Consider the following 20229-nt stretch of genomic DNA (forward strand, 5'->3'; position numbering starts at 1 on the left):
GCCCCTGTAGAATGGCCTTCTTACGGGCTGCTAAGCTGTTGTGATTGGACACGGCCTTCAACTATCAGTGAAACACTGTCCCCGATGTGGTTCTGTCAGTGGCTTTACCGTGATGGTGCTGCTCGCTGTGTTCATGCAGTCTCCATGTCTTGTTTGAGCTTCGACTGCAACCTGCTGCATCTCAAACTCCTAGTGTGTTGCTTATAGGTTGTCTCCCCTACAGCTTATTACTCAACTGTCATAAGGATTCTTGGCCTACTGTTCATACACTACCATATTGCTCTTCAAATGTCTAGCATGTCTGCTATTACAGTTATTGTGTTTCTAGACATTAACCCTCATCCTGTCTTTATTTGAAACACACAACGTTTCGGAGACTGGTTTCTGTCCCTATCTTCGGTGATAGGGACTAGCTCTATCGATGGGGCCCAACTGAGTATGTTCCACTTGTAAACAGGAACAGAATGAAGTCTCTGAAACGTTGTTTGTTTTAAATAAAAGCAGGACAATGAATAATGTCCAGAAACACAATGACTATATTAATATACCACCATCATGAATTTATAGACCTTACAAGGTATGACAATAAGGTTCGTGAACTCGCCACCGTGTGCTTGCATGGCAGCAGTGGACAGAAACCTCAGCATGGTTTGATGACGGTGGGATATCAGCGTTCAACAGCTCTATTGTTGTTGATCTATGGCAGTCTCTTTCTGATTGGGGTCTATTATTGTATAAATGTGTTTTTGTATGCCATTGCAAGAATGTCGGAGCTTGAATTGGAGCAATGAATGAACATTAAATTTCTTGTTACACTTGGCAGGAGTGGAAATGAAATCAGAGAGATGTTAGTTGAAGTTTATGGGGCTAATGCTATGAAGAAAACAGTTTAGAAGTGGTTGACACGTTTTTCCATGGGAAGAGAAAGTGTCACTGATGAAGATAGGTCAGGATGGCCAGCAATGAGTAGAATTGAAGAAAACATTGCAAAAATTCATCAAATTATGCATGAAAATCGTCGGCTGACTGTCAGGAGCATGGCAGAGAAACAGTTAGGTGTGTGCAAAAATGCTCCTAAAGAAGCTCACCGAAGAACACAAGCAAAGAATCAAGATTTGCCAAGCAAAATGACATGTGTCATCACAGGTAATGAAACATGGGTCTAACAATATGACCTTGAAACAAAGCAGCAAAGTGCACAGTGAAAGACTGCTAATTCTCCACTAACAAAATTTTCTGTCAGTCCAAATCAAGAGTCAGAACAATGTTGCTAACTTTTTTTTGATATTAGAGGGATTATTCATTATGAGTTTGTACTAACAGTAAACCAAGTTTGCTATTTGGAAGTACTGAAAAGGCTGTGTTAGATGGAAATGACCCAAACTATTTGCCAGCAACTCATGGATCTTGCATCTTGATAGCACACCTGCTCACATGGCACTGTCTGTGAGGCAGTTCAAGTAACTGCTGGAACACCCTCCTTATTCACTGAATGTAGCCCCCAGTAACTTCTTTTTGTTCCCGAAGATAAAGGAAATATTAAAAGGAAGGCATTTTGATGACATCATTGATATCAAGAGTAATATGACAGCAGCTCTGAAGGCCATTCCACCAAAACTAGTTCCAAAATTGTTTTGAAGGGTAGACTAGGTGCTGGCATCGGTACATAGCTTCCCAAGGGGAGTACTTTGAAAGCGACCACAGTGATATTCAGCAATGAGGTATGTAGCACTTTGACTGCAATGAGTTCTCGAACTTTACTGTCAGACCACGTATGTCTGTTACTGTTTCTTCAGATTCGCTGTGGTCAGCCTTTACAGCACTTATTTCGCTTTTCATTTCTTTTTGATAGGCCACCCAGTTTGTTTTGGCCAATGCTTATCTGCTTTCTGAGTTATTGTTGGTTGGCATGTATGACCTTTTTGAGGTCTTCAGTTTCTCCAAAACCATCTGCATTGCTGGATCCCTCTTTGATCAGGCTTCTGACACCCATTCTGATGTTTGTTGATTTCTGGAACAGGTACTGTCTCACCTTCAGTAACCACTTATGATCTCAAAGACAGTTTGTCTTGTCAATCTTCGTTTTACTGTACCAGCACTCTGTTCTCTTCTTGCATCTTGCATTGAACTAACTTTCAATTCATAGCACTGTCTGTGTCATGTCTGCACATTGAATTCTATGAAGTATCCCCACCATATGTTGGTATCAGCAATTATTCATCTGCCAGGCTTAACAAATGCTATGTTGTAGAGCAATGCTCCTGATTGGGGGTGAAGAGGCATGGGCCATTTCGGGGGATGCAGATAAGGTGCGACTCAACAGAGAAGAAGATACCTACAAGCAGGAGATGCTGCGATTAGAGAAGGATCTGACGTAAGTTAGCAGAAACTGCCTTGTGCTGAAGTCTCAGACAGATATTTCTACATTTATGGCCTTCTGTTTTTCCTTGCTACTTAATTCATGTAGCTTCCCAAGTGATCCTTGATCATCATACTAGTGTATAATAGGCAAAGAGGTACATTTATTTTATTATGGCATTCTTCCTTTAAATTAGGAGTTTGGGTTTCCTATACTCAAAGTTACTGAAATAGAGTCATTTGTAGTAACACTGGAAGTAATTTTATCTTTCACTTTGTACCAAAGTGTTGCATCATCATCATTTGAATTTACCTACATGTTTAACAAAATATGTAAGGAATGATGGTAGCAGACCAGTGTTACCATTGTTATCAATATGTGTTCATACAGGGAACTAGAGAGTACTGTGGAGGAACTACGTGGAAATGTTATCAACAGGAAGACTCGGGTCAACATGTCGGATGTAGAGAATATGGCACTCATACTCAGCAAATCTAGGTCAGTATCACATTCACATTCTGTTAATTGACATTTGGCTTAAATCAAAGGGACTAGAATTTCATAAAACATTTTAATGGTGAAACCTTTTTGAAAACTGAGAAGAAATGGGGAAATAATATTACAGTTAAAGTAAAAGAAATTATTGTGAGAATATGAATTGTAGTGAACTGGTTCATAGATATATCCAGTGTGGCAGTTTTAGTTACTGGCAGTGTTGAAGCTGCGTGTTTTATTATAAGAGCCTTAATTAACATATTTTTTTTGCCCACCATTACCATTCATGCTATTTCACATGATACTTAATTCTCAATGAAATGTTGTATTGTGATTAGTAGGCCATTATAATAATATTATCTTTACTATAGATTCTTAAATTGTCTTTCGTATTGTGTGCGTATGTACATATACTTAGATATTTTGTAATTACTCACCATGAATTGGCTATTCTGCCTGTTATTAAAGTTTTATGTACTTTATATCATTCACTTGGCTGTTAACACAACGGTAAAAAATAAACCAATCAAAGTATATACATTGGTTTCATTTAATAACTGCTACATGTTTCGGTCCACATTTTGGACTGTCTTCAGGCAGTCTCATTAAATACATCTCATGTTACTGAAATATACTAATATGGATCCATATTAGTGTTAATTATTATGATCATATTATACATAACTGTCACAAAGTTCAGTAACATGAGATGTATCTAAAGAGACTGCCTGAAGGTGGTCCAAAATGTGGATGGACCAAAACATGTAGCAGCTATAAAAATAAAACCAATGTAAACAATTAGATAGGTTTATTTTATATTGTTGTGTTGGCACCCATAATACCACAAATCATGATACACAGCAGGATGCAAACAGCGAAGACACTTGAAACTTTCTTTAAAATATACATTTGAGTGCTGCAGTCAGACATCTTTGTTATTTGCAAGTAAGCAGGGATGCTTTGTACTGTTTGTTCTGAAAAATTAACAAGTTCAAGTTCAAAGATTGTGGTCTTGTGGGTTCTGGTATATATAAGACCCCTGCCCCATCCACCTGAGGATGGAGACAGATCCAGTCTCCGAAACGTTGTGGTTTCTTGTCTTATATATACCAGACGATGGATAGAGTCCAAAATAAGCCTTATTGTTCTGTACAGCATACACCATTGTAGAATCCTTTCAAGTCTCTTTATCTTGTTGATGGTTACCAACATTTTGGAGGAACTCCTGCCCTTTCATCTTCAGTGTAGAAGCCTTCAACCCTGAAGATTTAGTGCTGTACAGCAATTGACTCCCTCACCCACCCAAAAGAAACAGTAACATGTTAGTATTAATGCCAATACTGTGCATTGTACGAGTATCTTAATCAGTTCTTAATAATCATCATAATATGTTACTGGACAACCATAAACTGTGCAACCCTTAGTAACCATAGCATACCTTAATACTCACAGAAGCTTGAAATTCTTGTAGTGAGATTATTCTGAAGACAGTTTTCACTTAATGCATCATTCTGTGATTGAGGTATTGCAAGAACATTTCAGAATGTGTGTACACATTTGACGGGTGTTCTTTCATTATGAAACATACTTCTGAAAGTGGAGTCATAGGTTGAGAAATAATAGACCTGCATAAATTGTGAGTGAATGTCACAGTAAGACTAACAGAATTTCAACAAGTATATGTACAAGTACTTTTGAAATATTTTCATTTGGGTATGGTACTCTGGACATAAATTTTTTAGACATGTTGCTGTAAGATGTCTGTTTTCCCAGAAATAGTCTTTTTTTTTCACACATATTTCTTCATTTAAAATATAAGGTCTTCAATTTTTCAATTAACATAAAAGAAGAAGGAGCTTTATCTTATTGTTTTGTAAAGACAGTGACTTCTTAGCATCATCCCTTTGAATTGTCTACCCAATGCAGCCAAATACTCTTGTACAAATAGTTCAAAGTGAGTTTGCACTTTAAAATGGACTGGATCTGTGTTGAAGAGTTTTGTCATCTGGGATTTAGTGTGTGTAGTCCACTGAAAATTATTCATTCAAAGTAAATTGACACTTTGGAGGAACATCTTCGGGACTGAATGGTAAGCCAAGCAAGAAACCAACATGAAGCAGGGAGAAAGAAACCATGAAGATGTGGGCAACATGTTCTTCTGAAGTGTCAGTTTACTTTAAATAAACTACATGGTGTTGTATCCCAGAGGATAGAACTCTTCATAACCACTGCTGTGATAACCTCTCAATTCTACGTGGATCTGTCTCACTACTACAGATTTGTGTCTGGTTTTAAATTTTTTACATTTTCAATAATATACCCTCCCCTTGCTTGTATATTATTATGTTTTTGTCCTTAATGAAACATTAGGTGGTGATCTGGTGGTTGCTCAAACCTGCTGACATCAAATTGCCCTTGTTGCAGTAAAACCGTGGCAGATCTGAAAGTGCGGTTTCCAAGTCTGCAGGAAGGAATGAAGGGATTGCTAGCATCTGAAATGGAGAAAGTTGTCAGAGAAGAAAAGTGAGTTTGTAACAAACTTTCGGTTTTTCAAATAGGTATATAAAATAACAGAACCTGTTTCTAAAGGGTACACATGGTAGCATATTTGGTTGAGGCACTGCTACAAGCTGGAAGGTCGCGGGTTCAAGTCCCGATGAGGTGGATATTTTTCAGTTGACATAATTCTTCCAGCCGCACTATGGCTCTCAGGTTGACTCAGCCTCTATCGTAAATTAATTCCAGGAATCTTCCTGGGGATAAAGGGGGCTGGCATGTAAGGCTGACAACCTTACCGCCATCTGTGAGCCGATTGTCTAGAAAATGTGACAGTCTTAATGTCTCACTACCCTATGGGCCTTCACGGCCTGTTACAGGGAAAGCTTTACCTTGTACCTTAACCTGTCTCTAAAAGAGATCATCCAAAGATCCTCTTTACCTGCATTGATATTTTGCAATTCTTTACCGGAGAGAGGTAGAGTAAGGGATCCTGTAAATTTTTTGCTCATTCAACATATTAAATTTAGTTTCCTTCTGTTAACACATAAAAGTGTCAGTTCCCTGTTTTGGGTCTTATATCAAACACTCAAATGTGTTATGAACTTCACATTGAATTCACACATGATTAGCTGATCTGGCAAATTATGTATGAATGTTCATTCTTATAAGTCTTGAGATCGGAAATGGTTTAAAAATTAAATATATATTTGAAGTTCCTGTTTTTATATTCAGATTTTTTAACAATTACAAGACTGATAACATTCTATCAAGAAGTAATTAATATACATATAATAAGCATTCAGTTGACAACCATATCTGCTGCATTACAAAATGTGTGAATTTCATGTAATCACTGACCTCCAGGGAATCTAGAAGAAAAAACTGGCCATCACACATGGTTTACAACAACACAACAATTTGCAGCTCATTTGTGTGTGCAGGTTTTTGAAGGAAGAGCCAGAGAGACTGGAAAGTGCGTTGAGACGCTGCAAGAAGCTTACAGGAACACTAGTTACACTCAAGAGGTGATACATACTACTTTTCTCATGCTCATATTAGCTCAAGCAGACTTTGCTCCTATGTTATTTCTGTTACATAGATAATACTATAGTAGATCCTAGGGGAGGAAGTGTGCCTATATTGAGTGGATAGAACAGAATAAGATCAGGTACAATGCAACTTGATAATTTTAAGTAATTAGAGTACTGATATGTTCAGACCATTGAATCATTTGGATTATAAAAAATTTCAGTTCTTTAGTAAAATTTTTTATTCAGAGGTTTATATGAGTACATTTTATGTTATAAGCAATGACCAGAATCCACAGACATTCAACTACATGCCAGGCTTGAGGCAAGTGGTAACTAGCTTATATCTTACACCAGTTAGAGAGGCATGTCCTTTAACACATAATATCATGTGTCACATGTATTCATTTTTACTGCAGAGAAGTAAAATAATCAGATTAATTTTGTAATTTCTGGAGGTGCCTGGTTTGTGTGTGTGCATGTGCGTGCATGCATGTGTGTGCTTGCGTGCGATTGTGGTACTGTAAGTCAGTCTGTATTACTGGAAGTTCAGATTTCTGAGATTCCACTGCATGGTAGTCACAGTGAACCTTCAGTTTCCTTAACCTTTAAATGCCGGACTTCTGAAATGATGGTAGCTTGAGCTGGCCAGAGTTTACTTAAATACCTGCTGCTGCGGTGCATTTAAATGCCTATTCTTGTTAGGATGCTTGCACTGTATTTGAAAATGCTGTATCTAATACAATTTTTATGATAAATGAATGGAATTAACTTTGTTTTTATCAGCAAAGAACACAGTATCATATATTATAACATAAGATCCGAAAAGTGTAGACAAAAAGTTATAAACTATTTTTTTCTTGTAATTTTGGTGCATACCATAAAGAAAGTTTCCCACTTCTTCACATAGTAGATCTGCATTATAAAATCATTCATGCTTATAACACTTGGAATATTTTCACATTCTCTGGTGCCATGAAACAGTTGGAAGCAATAAAGTCATTTTGTTCTCTGCTGGCAAGTTTCACCCCTTTGTCACACTCTTCAGATATACGAGTTTTGTGACTAAAGGACAGAATGTGAAAGTGTGTCTTTCAAGATAGGCTAAAGGGAATGTTCTCTGTTCCCTGCTTCAGTGCCAAGCCCAGCCATTGCAGCTGCAAGAGAAAGTTGCCCTTTCTATAGTTTCAACCAAATGTTTGCACTGCAGCTGAGATACAGAATATATTCAGTTATCTGTGAGTTCATAGTGAATTTGAATACTGTCATTTCATTTTGTCATACAACGGCAGTGAAACGTTGTTTGGAGGATGATGAAATTGAAAGGCAGTCAAAATGCAAGATATGTGACGTGGGACCATGTTTTCTTGGATGCTTCAAGGAGTATTACACAAAGGCAAGGTTCAGTGACATGATGTGGGGGTTGAAGCCTGTAAATATATCAAGCATATAACAACAAAAAGTATGTATATTGAATTTTACTATGTTTAAAATAAATATTTAGGATTGTGCATACGCTTCTACTAGCAGTGTGTGTGCAAGCTTCAGCTAGTGGCATTTAAATGCCCTAATGCACAACTTGGGGTACTTTGGCTAAGACGATCATACTCATCAATGTATTAATCAGTGCACTGCAGATGTTAAAGGTTAACAATGTATTCTTTGAGTGGTCAAGTAGACTGTTATTGCCACATTGTAATACAAGTGTTGGGCATTGTTTCTGCAGGCTGGCTTCTGTTCAGGAGCAGCGTCTCCCTCCCTCAACAACACCAGAGTCCCGCCTGTCTCCCACAGTGGGACTTGGGGGTGACTCAGACACACCTATCACCCCTCCTGCTCATGGCAAGGTAAGGCTCTGGTCTTGCACCTGCTTGCTGTTGTCTTCTCTGTAATGCTGGATGCTTTGCCTTGGGTGTGGTTTGTTAGTTCCAGTGTCTCACTCATTGCTGATGGCACAACTAAGCCTTAAGTTGACATCTCCAAATTGTTTGTGCTCTTTTACACTTTCAAACTGAATGTTTAACAAAAATGGAAGTAATTTTATAAGTGAAATTTAATTTTGATATATCCTGTTAAAACATATTGTACAGAAATCCATTGCAATCTCTGGTGAACTTGGTTCCAAAAGAAAATTAGTAACTATTTAAATACAGGAGACAGCTGACTTAACATAGTTCGTGCTTTCTGCATTACTTTTACTTGACATTGCAGTGAACAAAATTTTGTTTAGATGACTAGCATTACATTAACAAGCTATAGGGTATTTACCACAACTGGTTCCAAATAATACAATTGTTAACATTTCAGATTTTATTTAGAAACTGTCCTGTTAAAAAAACAAGGTCATAATTGGCTTGTAAATTCTAGGTCTCTTCATGCAATTTCAAGTGAAAGTTTATAAATAAAAGTTCTGTGTAATGATTCTTACTCCTCTGTTCCTAACTTCACATTCTTTCTTTCTTTCATTCTTTTATTCTTTCTTCCTTTGTGTTCTGTTTTTTGTTATTGTAACTTGATTTCTGTCAAGGTCTTGACATGGTCAGCACTTGTCTGAATCACTGCACTGTGTGGTTGTGGTTCAAAAACAAAGATAACTTGTACTGTTACAATCATATTATTTCTGTTGTCTGCAATGCACATGTTACCGAGTGCGTTTCCAATGTGTGACCTCGCCTACTTCCTGCATTTTCTTCAGACATTCTACCATCTTTAATATAACTGACATTCCACATCCTCCATGATTATTTATTTTTCTTTGTGAACTGTGTTCAGTGAAGGTCCTTGGCAGTCTTTCACCAAGGTCTAAAGATGAGTTGAGTTGCCCCTCTAATTAGTTTCATGAAATGGGGATAGCAAGGACAGAGTATAATAATAACACAATGATTATCGTAACATCTATTATTCAGAAGTATGCATAAGTGACATCAGTGCTTCATGCCTCTTAATGCTGATCAGTAATATAAAAGGAGATAATGTTTGCCAAAACAAGATTTTAATGATTATAGCTAAAAAATAAATTATGGAAGTACACATTTTTCTTTGGCAGTTTTCACATACATTTGCAACAAGGATTAAAATGTTTGTATTAACTATCCATCATCTCTGTCAGGCATTCCACAGAAAAATAGCAGGCACTGTCATGAGGGCAAGTTCTCCATCCCTTTATTTAATAAACATGAGAGTTGCTGTGATATTTGATAGCAGTATATGCTGTGCAATAAAGAAATATTTAAGTACAGTTCTTTGTGAGCACATTCAAATTCTAAGGCATCACATATTTCATTCCATGTTTCAAAAATACTCGCATTTTACGTCAAATTCTATTTCTTAGATCAGGCTGCCTTATTATGTTCAACGACATTGTTGTCAAAACCTACATCTGATGATGGAACTGATATTTATATCATCTGTGCCTTAACCTGCCAAGCATGTGTTGACATGTAGGAACTGTTTTTAGTGGAAAATATGGAGTAATTATCTTAAGAGTTTTCCACAAATCACTGGGCTGATCATGTGGAAAAGTCTAATGATCTTCCTGTCTACTTAGACTTTGCACTACTAGCAAAATGAATAGTCTGTTGTAGCCTTACAAACCGCAAATAGAATGTACCCTGGTTACGTTAGGTGATTGCAAGATTGCTTTTAATATAGTCGTTATGGCTTTGTATATGTGGAGGAAGGATGTGAGGATCTGTTTTTTTATCATTGGACGTTAAAAGTACAATATATAAAGCCACTCACATTTCTGAATATACCAGTAACTCCCCTAGTATTGTAACTGACATACAAAAATATCTTGCAATTGGTAGTGTTTAAACATTGTTGTATTTATCTCATGGTATTAGTTACATAATTATACCTATTTGAATAAATTATTTATGACCAAGAAAATTGTCTTAAGCAGTAATGTTACTGACTTATATGTGGAAGGTGCCTAATTCAAATCTTGACAAGGACACAGATTTTGCTGTCTGAGGTTTCCTATAGTTTTCATCAGTCCCTCCATGTAGATGCTGGGCTAGTACTTCAAATTAGGTCAAGGACCAATTCAGTCTGCATCCTTTCTGACTTAGTATTCACTAATCATCATACCATTCAGTGCTGTATTGCCTATACTGCTGACAGTGCCATTAAATAAAAGTTAAAATTTTCCATATGCTTAACTAATTAAGCACTTCTCCATGAAGCCTTACACTTGACCTCGGTACTATTGGAGGTGAATATTCAACTTCACACCCGGGCCAGTTTACCTCAAGGGAAAGCGCCCTCAGTACCCATTGGATGGGAGGCTGGGTTGGCCCCAGAGCCAGTCCAGATGACATAGAAACAGTTGCTATATTGACTGTGCTATCCCATCTCCCTAGTCTCATTAAATAAACCAGGAATAAATAGATACAGATTTAACTATTTGAAGAGCAAGATCTGTTGGATTGTAGTGCTGTGTAGTTTGGTGGGAGTCAACTGTTATTTCAGAGAAACATGTGGCCTCCATCTTCAGAGTTGAAGAGTAAGCCATGGAAGAAACAGGAGGCAGGCTGCATTCAGAGCCACCTGCTTGTTACTAGCTGTTTTCTTGCCTTCATCATGAAACCTGAATATGGTGGTGATAATATCAGTGGACCCCACTGCAGTACATAGCATTATAGCGTTGAATGTTTTACTCTTCATTATCACCAATCTAAGAACTTAAAATCCAACATTTAACTATTTATGTAAAGAAGTTATTTTATCATAATTATATACATTAATTCTTATAGGAAGAAAAGTTTCTTGTTGTAGTTTAGTATAGAGAAAACTAATCTGGAGGAGATTCATTTTACAGAATTCACTGTGTTTTGAATGAACAGTTATTTCTTGTTGTGATATAACATTGCGTGTCTTCAAAATCACCAGTTACTTGCACAAATCTCTTGGCCTCTGTGAAAGACTAATGGACTTCTTCTACAGAGAATGTATGTCTGTATATGTGTGTGTGTGTGTGTGCGCGCGTGCCTGTCTGTCTGTCTGTGTGCGTGTACATAGATTTTATGATGGTGAAACTGGATCTTTAGTCACTCCAGAACTGTGTGGAAATATAGCAAAAAATATATTTTTTCTGGCTAATGCTCTTTGTACATAACAGATTATTACATCACCATTATCCAACAGTATGTATATTCATAATATTTTATTGTCTTTGGCATCAGTATATTTTCCCTCTCATGGATCAACTAGAGCTCTTCCACCCTTTGTGTTTTTACAAGGGGGTCCTTGAATTTCTCTATGATCTCTCGTGTGTTAATGCAGTCAGTTTATGGATTTAATTTGTTCTGTGGTGTACTGAAATATGCAAATGCTCAGCCCCCTTAACCTTTGTTTTTGAGCTGTGGCAGGATTTTATAGTACTAATAATAACAACAATTTCTGAGAGACTAAATTAAGATAGTGAAGATAGGTTATACACATGTTAGCAGTGATTTATTTAAAAAATATATTTCAGTCTGTTGTAACATCTTATGTCTTGCTGTCATAAGTAAAAATATGTGAGTGATGATCGAGTTTCACAAGTGTGTGGTGTGTGTATCGTCCTCTTACTAACATCTTCAAGTTCCATATTTTATGGCACCATTCTCTTTTGCACTTTGTGCACATATGGAATGAGAATTGATCATGTCTTCATTAAGACTCCTTTGTCTTTTTCTTCTCTATTTTCCATAACAGTTTTTTTAAAAATTATCTTCCAACTGCCTCAATGACTGCATAAAATGTACCAGTAAAATTGGAACTGTTGAGGTATTTTCAAGGCCATCTGCTTTTCGTTCAGTTACTCTAATATCTGCCACATTTCACATTAAAAACAAACATCGTCCTCAAAGAATAAAAAAGTAATAANCCTTCAGTCATTGCTCTGAGAACCTCAGATTCAACAATGATAAAAACGTTTCTGCATCTTGTTTATTACATGGCTATGATGACTTGTTTCTGATAATTTTAAAACTGAGTGAAGGGTGGCTTCATAGATTCTTTTCAGTATGTTGGTCCTCTTGTAGACATTGCTCCCAAAACCGTTCAATTTAAATCATGAAATCCAAATGGAGTGGGAGTTCTAGGAGGACATGCAGCATTAAAGAGTTAAGAGGTAGTATACTAAACCTTGAAAGCTTATGTGGCATTTGTATTCATTTTTAGGAAGTTATTTGCTAGTTTGTCTCAGTTCAGTATATTCCCTAAGAAGCNTAAGATAGTGAAGATAGGTTATACACATGTTAGCAGTGATTTATTTAAAAAATATATTTCAGTCTGTTGTAACATCTTATGTCTTGCTGTCATAAGTAAAAATATGTGAGTGATGATCGAGTTTCACAAGTGTGTGGTGTGTGTATCGTCCTCTTACTAACATCTTCAAGTTCCATATTTTATGGCACCATTCTCTTTTGCACTTTGTGCACATATGGAATGAGAATTGATCATGTCTTCATTAAGACTCCTTTGTCTTTTTCTTCTCTATTTTCCATAACAGTTTTTTTAAAAATTATCTTCCAACTGCCTCAATGACTGCATAAAATGTACCAGTAAAATTGGAACTGTTGAGGTATTTTCAAGGCCATCTGCTTTTCGTTCAGTTACTCTAATATCTGCCACATTTCACATTAAAAACAAACATCGTCCTCAAAGAATAAAAAAGTAATAAGCAGCTGTTGTCAGAATTGGTTCTATGTCACCGTTTTGTTCTGTTTGCTTCTGAGTATGTGGTTTCATTTTGTGCTGATTAAAGCAGGTGGTCTTAACTCAAAAATAATCATGGAAGTTACTTTGTAAACCATGAATGAGATTTTATCACTATGTTTTATTATAAGTTGAAATAATTTTTGTAAGATAAGCTCAGATTTGTGTTTTCATGTTTTACTGTTCAGCAGCTGATATTACTGTCTCTAGAATATTACCCGTTTAAAACATCCTTGCATGTTGTTTGTTATGTTATTGCTCTTGAATACAAGTTGTACTCGCTTGTATCATCAGTTGAGGGGCTCATATTATAAGGTTAAATTGGATAGCACATGTACAGAATTAACAGGTGGAAAAGATTAGCAGATAGGCACGTTCTTATATCATATGACACTCCTGAGCAATACCATCTTCTCATCCCCCCCAAAGAAAAATAAGAAGAAGAAGAAAAAAAAAAGAAATGAAAGTATATTTCTGTGTGTAGTGTATGATAGCTTAACTGATCGCTTCAAATTCTGAGTCCCCATTTCATGTACTAGTGCACTCATGATAAGTTCCTAGTGTCCATCTGGAGAAATTTATTGACTTGTCACTTTAGTATTGTAAGTTACTTAAAGAGAACTTGAGTACACTACAGTTTAAATGCTTGTATTCAAGATAATTTTGACTCTGTAATTTTATATTTCCTGACTGTTTGGTCAGTATGTAGTCTGGTAATTATTCAGTTGGTTTTGATATTTTATTAGTTCCTATTTAGTTCCTGATTTAGTGAAAGTTACATGGGTCACATAATTTAATCTGTGATAATTTTGGAAAGAAAAAATAAGTAGTACATTTTTTTATTTTACTGAAATGTTTATTTCATTCATTTAAAATATTGCAAGATCTATAGAAAATAATTCATGACCAATTTTAAGTAATGATTATTTAATTTTAATGAGGTTTTCTTTTGAAAAGAACAATATTATGTTGGCCCAAATTTGCAGCCACATGTATGTACATACACATCTCACAGATTATCCAGTTTGAACAGATATCATAGTGCCTGTCAGTTTCCCAATGCGATATTACTGACGACTGCATATTATATAAGATTGCTTTCTGCAACCCAACAATCCTGCATCCTGTATGGTCTTTGTAATCATTACAAGAGTGAAATTAAGGATGGTATGATAGGTGTGAACTAGCTAGTACCCCACCCCCTGCCTGCTTTCAGAGGCTTGTTTCCATCCCATGGGCAAATTAATTTGTTCTGAAAATCATGCATGATTTCAGAACAGGTCCTGGCTTCATGTGCATGAAAGCCTAGTGGCCAACACAAAAAGACGTTCCCTGATAAACTTGTAACACTTAGTGTGCATGTTGGCACAGCCATGTCTGACATTACAAAGGCCATATCCACTGTAATGTTCTAAACGGGTAGTACAGTTTTTGTTGTTTTATCTTTCATCTGAAGACAGTACACTTCTTCTTTTCTGCCTCCTTATTTGTTAGTTTGTTTGTTTGTGTTCTGGTACCAAGAGCCTAGAAAGTTGCTCCTCTGATTAGTGTAAAGTCTTGATTTGGGTCTCATGTTTGTCAGTGTTTGAGGATCTACTGATGTGTCATCCAGAGGGGATATTTTCTAGTTTCCACTTGTTTAAAAGTGTCATCTCCTTGGTTGGTTGTTTGTTTGTTTGTTTGTTGTTTTGGTTTCCAATTGAGAAGCTAATTTCCAAAATCTGCTAACTCCAAAGTCATATGATGTGATAACTGCACAAACATCTTCCTCTCTGAGCCCTTTGCTATGTTGGAGTTGGTAGGTTTTGAAAAGCAACTTGTCAATTGATTGACGAGTGTTTTTGTCTGGTCTCTGCCCCTGTAGTACAGCTGGAAATGGAGCACAAACTTCAAGGAGGCCATTACTATCCAAGAGTAAAAGCAGTTATATACTTTTTATGCTTGCTTTCTTACTATATTATTATCATCATCAATTCTTTATTATTATGATTATTATCATGATGTCTGATTTTTCCCATATATTTTATTCTCCTCACTCAGTCATCAGCTTGGGCTCCAATATTTTTTATATTTTGTCCTTATTATTATGATCATTATTATCATATCATCATTAATATCCATTTGAAGGCCATTAAAATATAATATAATTAACTTTTAATGCTATAATTAAGAAGAGGCAGACAATTCCATTTCTTCTGATGAAATTGTCAAATTTTCCAGCTATATTTTGGTGGCCTAAAATTGCAGTTGGATATTTTTGTTAAGCTTCATTAACTGACTCCTTTCTTCCTCTTTATAGTAAGGTTTACTCATTGGAAATGTTCCACTCGGAGTGTAACTGCACTTAAGTAACCTTAAAATGGCCACAGCCCAACATCTGTTATGCATCTCACTCTGCATCTGTTGCCTAGTAGTATGATAAATCTATGCTCTTTTTTTCCTACAGTAGCACAGCAGTATACATATCTAAGGAATACTGTAGTCCTTCAAAGTACCATATTCTCTTTATTTCTATGAGTTTCTATTTTTGTTGCATAAAATGTGTTTTGGTGGCTGACTTATTTTTTTTTAGTGTCCCTGTAATATGTAAGTTATCTCTATATAGTATAATGTAAAAAGTCCAAACATGTTGTCAACATGGAACTATTTCATTGTTGAGGCTCAACATTTTTTATGTCATGAGTCCAAGAATTCTTATACATCAGGGGAACATAAAAAAGAAATACCGCTCATGATTGGCTCTGCAGTATGTCTTCCTATGTATGTACACACAGTTCACATTCAGTACAGCATTACCAGTTAATTCTGATATAAGTCTAGAATGAGAAGGAGAGCATGAAAGCAACTTACCTGGATTATAAGAGGTGCTTCATTCATTCTCTGTATCATTTAAAGATGTTGGGGTTGACATGAAGAGCTTCTTCATGAGCAGTTTCTAGAATTATATTTTTTGTGGATGAATTTAAGTAATTTCATTATTTTGCTGCTGATGTGCAGAAGTTCCATTGACTAATGATGAACGTTCGAGCCTAACCCTTGTCTGTCACTTTCTCTTATGTAAACTCACAACAGTTTTACTTGATTTCTCATCCAAAATACAGCAGACTTGACTTTATTAACAAGTTTACAGGTGCCTGTTGTACTTGGAATTGTGACCCTGGGAAGTTTATTGCTAAATTTTCCAAGACATTTTCTAACAGAACCACATTCGATGTGGGATTCATACAAAAATACACATTCAACAATATATCCATATTCACTCACAATGATAACCATTACTTAATATGCTTTTTGACACTGCTTCAGCCTTATTCATGTGGAAGTGAAACTAAACTGAACACCTCATGTAAACATGAATAACTTCAATATATAGCACTCAGCCCAAGTCATTCTGGGCTTGTCTCAAGATAAATCTCAACCTCTCCAAATGATATGGAGTGTGTGTGTGTGTGTGTGTGTGTGTGTGTGTACTTGCACAGCTTTTTCAGAACTGGTAGCACTCAGATGAAGCTAGGCTGTTGCTGGCCAGTAGTCAGAAAATTACAGAATCTCATAAATGTGGGAAGCACTTTGTACTTCTCCATAAATCTTCTGCCATATATCTCATATAATGGGATAATAGTAAACAACTGAAGTTCTTACCAGGGCAAGGGGCACAGCCACCTGGGAATGGCCACTGGTTATGCTGAACTGTTACTCTGGTGATTGGTTCCTCCACTTCTTTTATTCTGATTTTTCATGTAATTTCATCTTTCAAAAATTGTTATTGTTACATAGCAGTAATTTAATGGACCGCCACCTTTACTCATACCTCAACAAAGAATAATAGTTCAGTTTCATGAAAATGTCAGGTTATATTAATTTTGTAACAGCTTCTTACTTTGCTAGTTGTATTGCACCCAAGTCTCGTGTATTTCAGTTACTGGAAATGGCTCGTCATTAAAAGCAACAAACTTATTGCATATTGAGGCCTCAGCAGTGAGATATATCTGTTGACCTGGTTGTTGATGCCTGCTTGGGTGGGACTCATATGTTGCACACCATGGCAATTAATTCAGTCAACCATGATCAGCACTTAACGAACTCCATAATAATGAAGTCAAAGTATTTTGCATATTTCTTTCAGATTAGTGTCTCCCCCCTCGCTGCTTTTCAGAATTCACATCTGTATATTGCTAGTGCTAATTTATTTGCAATATCATACAAACCTCAGACCCAGCCTGAGGACATATTTAAGTAACAATTGTAAAGTCCTCTAAACAACTTCAAAATTTCACATATATTTTTGTGTTTGTTACTGTTCAAATTGAGGAAATAAATAAAGGCTAGACATCATACACGCCCCATCCAAAGTTTGCTGCATAGGGATGAATGCCTTGAAATTTAGGGTCATTTGTTTTGGTGAGTCTAATTGCAGGTAAAATGGTACTCCACTTGCCAGTCATTAATATTATGCTCTCTGAAAACATGTGACATAAAACAGTAATGGAAACTTGAAACATAAACCTGTCTCATAGCCTGAAAATTCTGAGTTGAGGTTTTCTTTGTTTCTTGAACAATAAATGGTGAATGTGTTCATCAGATTTCTTTTATTAAAAGAAATTTTGTTGTTTGGTAACTCATGGTTGACATTTTGCCTTTCACATATGGGCTTTGTTATTTAGCACTTCATTTGCATAATCAATGCATATGTACAAAGACATATTACCAAAAAATAATATTATTAATGAATAATTTATTTCTGTTGCTTTAAAACAGTGTTATGAATTAAATTATTAAATATGACAAATGTTCATATTCAAAAGCAATATCTTATTGAATTATTGAGTTTGCAGACAGTAGAACACTTATCCAAGAGTACATCTACTTCAGAATCAAATTAAGTGTAGCACTAACAATTTTTCATGTATTTCCCTGAGGAGAGATATTAGCAACAATTTTCAAGAACATGACATTTTCAAAATTCCTTAATTTAGCTGTGAGCATTGCTGGAACTGTAAGCATGCAGCTTACAGGAGTAAGGGAGTCAGGATATGCGTAGGGTCTAAGCAGGTCCTAATTTTCAGATGAGTAAGCAGGATATATATCAGTGTAACATCAGGTTCTCAGGTCAGGATAATCCTTATCATATACATACCCTCTTAGTAGGATGGATAGGCTGAGTTCAGAAATTGTACAGCTGTATGAAAGAAGTAGGTACAAGTGACTAATGCAAAAGCTGTAGAATGGCAGTATTTGAGTTCTAGGAATTACGGCCTTTAGTTGAACTTTTGTGATGGTGCTAATCCATGGTAATGAATTGGGCTTGTGTCACATTACAACACACTCTTCCCATTTTAATAATTATAATGCAGGATATCTGACAACTTTTTATATGGACATAATGATACCAAATACAGATTTTAATGAAATACATGGTTTACATGATTAGGAAGATGAAATGTTGACAGTATTTTAATGAAGACTGCAGTGGTAATGGCACATTTTCTTTTCTGGTAAGCAGTGTTCAGGTTGTAATAAAAACACTCTGATTATGGAAGGACTTCAGTGCTGTCATTCTGTTGTCATGGCTATTGCCTGTAGAAAGGGACCACTCCTCAGAGTGTTACAGTGTTGTTCAGACTTTGGAACTTAGTTCCTCTCTGGTACGCTGTTATGAAAAGTAAATCAAATTCTTATGGTGTCTCAAGCCTTAGAAAAAACTGTGAATCCTACATTTTTGTAATGTATTCTTACTGAAGTAAATACATTAATCCTTACTTTTATTCATTAACTCAGAAGTGGGCTATGAATATGCCTAATTAGCTGCTTTGCATAGAAATGAGAAAAAACAGATGCAAATAGCAGCTTCACGCAAACTATGTTGAACTTCAGTGCTACCAATGAACCAGCTTTTTTAAACTGAATGGCACATCACACATGGTATTAAAAAAGACGTGCTGTGACATATCTTGAAGTATATGTGCAGTATGTCAAGGTAAAGACTTCATTGAAGCACAACACACACTCCCAGGTGGGATAAAATGGAAGTTGTATTGGGATAATAGTTCTAAGGAAAAATGGTCTTCCCAAGATTTGATTTATTTTGAAGCGGAAATCCTGTGTCTGTGAGATACGATGTTTTGTATGAATTCAGTATTTACCTTCACACTCTGCAAAGAGTTTTATGTTTAATTGCCTGGTGTGCAGTTCCTTAACATGTGAATCCTAACTATGCAGACATAAACAGAAATTATTATCTGAACATAAAGCTACTTTGGTTTTATTTAAGTTGCTAAAAACTATTTGTTAAATCATAAATTCTTCAGTTAAATGATTTTTCTGTTATGAAGCCTTACTGTAAGGAAGGAAGTTGGGATATTGTTTTGTTTTTAGGTGTTTTGGCGCATGTGGCAGATGTTTACTGGCATACCATTTGCTTGTAATTTTCTGGTCTTGTGCATTAACATGTGCGTTTGTTATAATTTTGCTACATACTTTTTAGAACAGTATTTATAGTTAAGTATTTAAGATGTTATATTTATCACATTAAAGCATTTTGTGTTAACTTCTCATAGCAGTTTTCTACAACATTCAACAGAATTATGCAAGAGAGAGAAATGTAGATGCTTGTGCCTAATACTGAGCTACCCTCCATGATTCATTTAAGAACATTTTAAGAACTTCCTTTGGATAATATAGATGGAAATAAGAGCCAACAAAATGCTTTTCACTGTGAGCAGAATGTGACAGATGTATCCACATAGGAATGCTTCCTCACTTTGAGGTGTTGTCCCAAGGATGCCTCCCCCTCCTTTTTTTTATGTAATGAAGTGGTCTTACGTTCATGTGAATGAACTGAAGCAGGTGCATTCAGGAGAAATATTAAAGCAGTTGTGTCTGCATTTTATCATTTGTTAGATTATGGGATACACAGGTAAGCAGTCTGTGATGTATAATTTTGAACTGATGGTGTAATATAACTGTTCAGTCAGTGGCAGATAAAGTGACTGTATGGAGGAGAGCATTTAGAAAGAACTAGACCGTATATTTCATCACTTTCCTACATACCACATTGGAGAGTTTTGTTTTAAAATGTTACAGAAATATAATAGATAGGGAGGAAAAGCAAAAATAATGAATACAAATTGATGTGTAATTTTG

The 20229-nt window shown here is 36.0% G+C and overlaps 1 protein-coding gene across 1 annotated transcript in view; it reads left to right on the plus strand.

The window, feature by feature from the left end:
• LOC111867726 overlaps window positions 1-20229 on the plus strand; it is a gene marked incomplete at its 5' end in the record, with an annotated part of 591832 nt that overhangs the window by 546910 nt on the left and 24693 nt on the right. Inside the window, 5 exon segments of the mRNA XM_033752792.1 lie at window positions 2252-2374; window positions 2750-2857; window positions 5279-5377; window positions 6295-6378; window positions 8108-8228. Of these exon segments, the coding sequence (XP_033608683.1) occupies window positions 2252-2374; window positions 2750-2857; window positions 5279-5377; window positions 6295-6378; window positions 8108-8228 (535 nt within the window).

This window comes from Cryptotermes secundus, unplaced genomic scaffold (genome assembly GCF_002891405.2).
Source record: "Cryptotermes secundus unplaced genomic scaffold, Csec_1.0 scaffold80, whole genome shotgun sequence".
Classification (NCBI taxonomy): Eukaryota; Metazoa; Arthropoda; class Insecta; order Blattodea; family Kalotermitidae; genus Cryptotermes; species Cryptotermes secundus.